General features: G+C 49.4%; 1 protein-coding gene across 1 annotated transcript; it reads left to right on the top strand.

The window, feature by feature from the left end:
• Window positions 1–866: 866 nt before the first annotated feature.
• On the top strand, window positions 867–2,748 carry LOC120695989 (AT-hook motif nuclear-localized protein 20-like). Its single transcript, XM_039979170.1, has 2 exons — window positions 867–1,234; window positions 1,409–2,748. Exon 2 carries the CDS (start codon window positions 1,650–1,652, stop codon window positions 2,439–2,441), a length of 792 nt encoding a protein of 263 aa, XP_039835104.1. The 5' UTR covers window positions 867–1,234; window positions 1,409–1,649; the 3' UTR covers window positions 2,442–2,748.
• The last annotated feature ends 227 nt before the right edge of the window (window positions 2,749–2,975 follow it).

The following is a 2,975-nucleotide window of genomic DNA, read 5'->3' as shown; positions in this document are numbered from 1 at the left end:
AAAGCTACCTAATTAAGCCCGCCCTGCTTGTGCGTGTAAGGACCAGTTTGCAGTCAATGAAAGAGTTGAAGCTTGTATGCTAAATAAAGTTGTTTATACACGCAAGTGTTCAATTAAAAATGAGAATAAAATGCCTCAAGCAAGTACCATTCATTTCCCACAGCTCCCGTTTGAATAGTTTCTGAAGTTACGGATGACCAGCTTCAAAGATTCTTGGAGCTCTTGCTGTGTGCCAGACAGGGTCCTCTTCATGCCTCATTTTTTGATGGACGAAGCTTTGCGGACACAATAACCAATAATAACCACAAATTACAAATAAAAGTAAACGTCTTTTTGTCCAAAACAAATAAACAAATGAGTTGGTAGTAATAGTCAAATTTGGAAGTTTATTGATCGCGTATATTTCAAAAGAAACACATTTTTTGAACAAACAGGATGAGAGTGTACCGTGCAAAGAGCAAAGGTCGAGCTAGAAAGAGGGTGTAAAAAGACAAAGCAAAATGTGTGTGTAATCCCCCACCTACAACACTCCTACATTTCACCATGCAATGCATCATCAATCCATGCGATCGTGCAAGCAGCCCTGCTCTCCAACATCATTCTTCCTACCTTGGGCGCCTATCTATGTGATATTCGTATACACAATAAATCAGTTCGTTAGACAGATAACATTATTTACCATTTGATTGCAAAACTCAACTTATTTCTTAAACCTTTCAACTGTATAATAGTGTAACTTGTTCAGCTAAAGAACTGCAGCTAGCAGTGGTCCATACCCATATAGGGAGAGAAAAAGTTGGAAAGATGCATGTATAACTAGTCCTTTTCTCGAAGTTCTACCTCCCCCCTCCCCACCATGCTTTCTATTCACCAAGAGGCAGGGGTGCGCCAAGCCATTTGTATTTTTTAACTGTACATGACACATACAACTGATGCAAGAGCGACGATTTGGTATGCAACAAGTACAACCACACTGTTCCCACCCCAAATCTCACCTTCCTACTTATATCCTGCTTGCAACTCTAGTTCCCTTCCTTTCTTTGTCAGTGACTTCAGATCAGCAGCAACCAATTTCGGCTCATCATCAAAGAACACAAAGCTTCTTGGGAGATCAAGAGGAGGGGCAGGTCTCTAGCTAGCGCTGCTTCTTGTTCGGCTGCTGTGGTTAACTGGATCACCACTTGTGCTACCTCGAATTGGATCCAATCGATCTGCAGACTCGAATCGTGAATAGGTACGAAGTCCCTGCTAGCTTTTCAAAATCAAATCAAACTTATTCCAGTTCCTCTTTCCCCTCCTACAATTGTTCATGGAATAGATCAAGCACTAACAACGAGCTGGATCGATCTGGCTTACTAGTACATATGCAGATCGAGAGACATGCATGAAATTAACTTGTTTCTCTTAGTTTCTGTGCATGAATTATGAAGAATAGGCCAAGAAGCAACTAATTAAGCTAGGAGTTGTCATCGGCCTGATTGCGCGCTGCAAGAAATTGTCAGGACTCAGGAGAAGAAGGAAGACGAAGAACCAAGAAATAAATAGCAGGCTAGCAGTAGCTGAAGCTGGCCAACCAGTGGTGGAACGAAGGGCGGCTGGGCCTCCCTGTACCCACGGAGGTGCCGCCGCTTTCCTCCTCAAGCCTCGACATGGAGAACCAGCCGGGTAGCCAAGACATGGTGGCGCCCTGCCAGGACGGGGAGCAGAGTCAGAGCGGCACAGGTGGCCACGACGACGACCGCGAGAACGTCAACGGCGAGCCTAAGGAGGGCGCGGTGGTGCCGGCCAACCGGCGCCCCCGCGGCCGGCCCCCGGGGTCCAAGAACAAGCCCAAGCCGCCCATCTTCGTGACCCGGGACAGCCCCAACGCGCTGCGTAGCCACGTCATGGAGATCGCCGGCGGAGCCGACATCGCGGAGTCCATCGCCCACTTCGCGCGCCGCCGGCAGCGCGGCGTCTGCGTGCTCAGCGGCGCGGGGACCGTGGCCGACGTCGCCCTGCGCCAGCCGGCCGCGCCCGGCGCCGTCGTGGCCCTCCGGGGCCGCTTCGAGATTCTTTCCCTCACCGGCGCGTTCCTCCCGGGCCCCTCCCCGCCGGGCGCCACCGGCCTAACCGTCTACCTCGCCGGCGGGCAAGGGCAGGTGGTCGGAGGCATCGTGGTCGGCTCGCTCACGGCGGCTGGGCCTGTCATGGTGATGGCGTCCACGTTTGCGAACGCGACCTACGAGAGGCTGCCGCTGGACGAAGAAGACGAGGAAGCCATGGAAGGCCGGTCTGCCGGCGGTGTCGCTCCAATGATGGGCGGTGGGCTGCCCGTGCCCGATCCATCGGCGATGCCAATGTACGGAGGCGTGCCACACAACCTGCTCCTGCCTGGAGGGGGCCAGCTCGGCCATGGCGCCGAAGGGAGTACATGGCCGCAGGCACGCCCGCCGTACTAGAGGTAGAGGATCGGCAGTGATTGGTGCATCGCCATGGCTGGTTAGCTTCAAGCGATCTATGAAGGCCATGTTTGCAAGCATGGAGCAGCCCTACATCACAATAAGGACATGCACATTTCAATTTCAGCATATATATGGCCGGAGTATATTTAACTAGCTGGTAAGTACTGCATTGTTTGTCATATATAGGCATATATATTAAGATCTTGCATGGAAGAAACTGTCTGATTGTATGGTACCTGAACCTTTATCTATCGCATTATGACATTGAATCTCTTGCTGATTTGATTGGATCATATACACTTTATTAAAAAATTCAGTATCCATTTCTTGATTGAATTTTATTTGTTATAATGCATGATATTGACTTAGTTTTAGTCAATAAGTGAATGCTTTCACAACCATGCCATGTGCGTTGACGCATTTGAAATATATTGTACTCGTCCATTTTTCATCCAAAGCAAGCATTCGTGCAGTTTCAGCCAATATTTACTGACCGTGCATGCCCTTGATTTGTTCACATGTTTTGTTATT

This window comes from Panicum virgatum, chromosome 2K (assembly GCF_016808335.1).
Source record: "Panicum virgatum strain AP13 chromosome 2K, P.virgatum_v5, whole genome shotgun sequence".
Taxonomy (NCBI): domain Eukaryota; kingdom Viridiplantae; phylum Streptophyta; class Magnoliopsida; order Poales; family Poaceae; genus Panicum; species Panicum virgatum.
The sequence above is the reverse complement of the archived record's forward strand: the minus strand, read 5'-3'. Positions and strand labels throughout refer to the sequence as shown.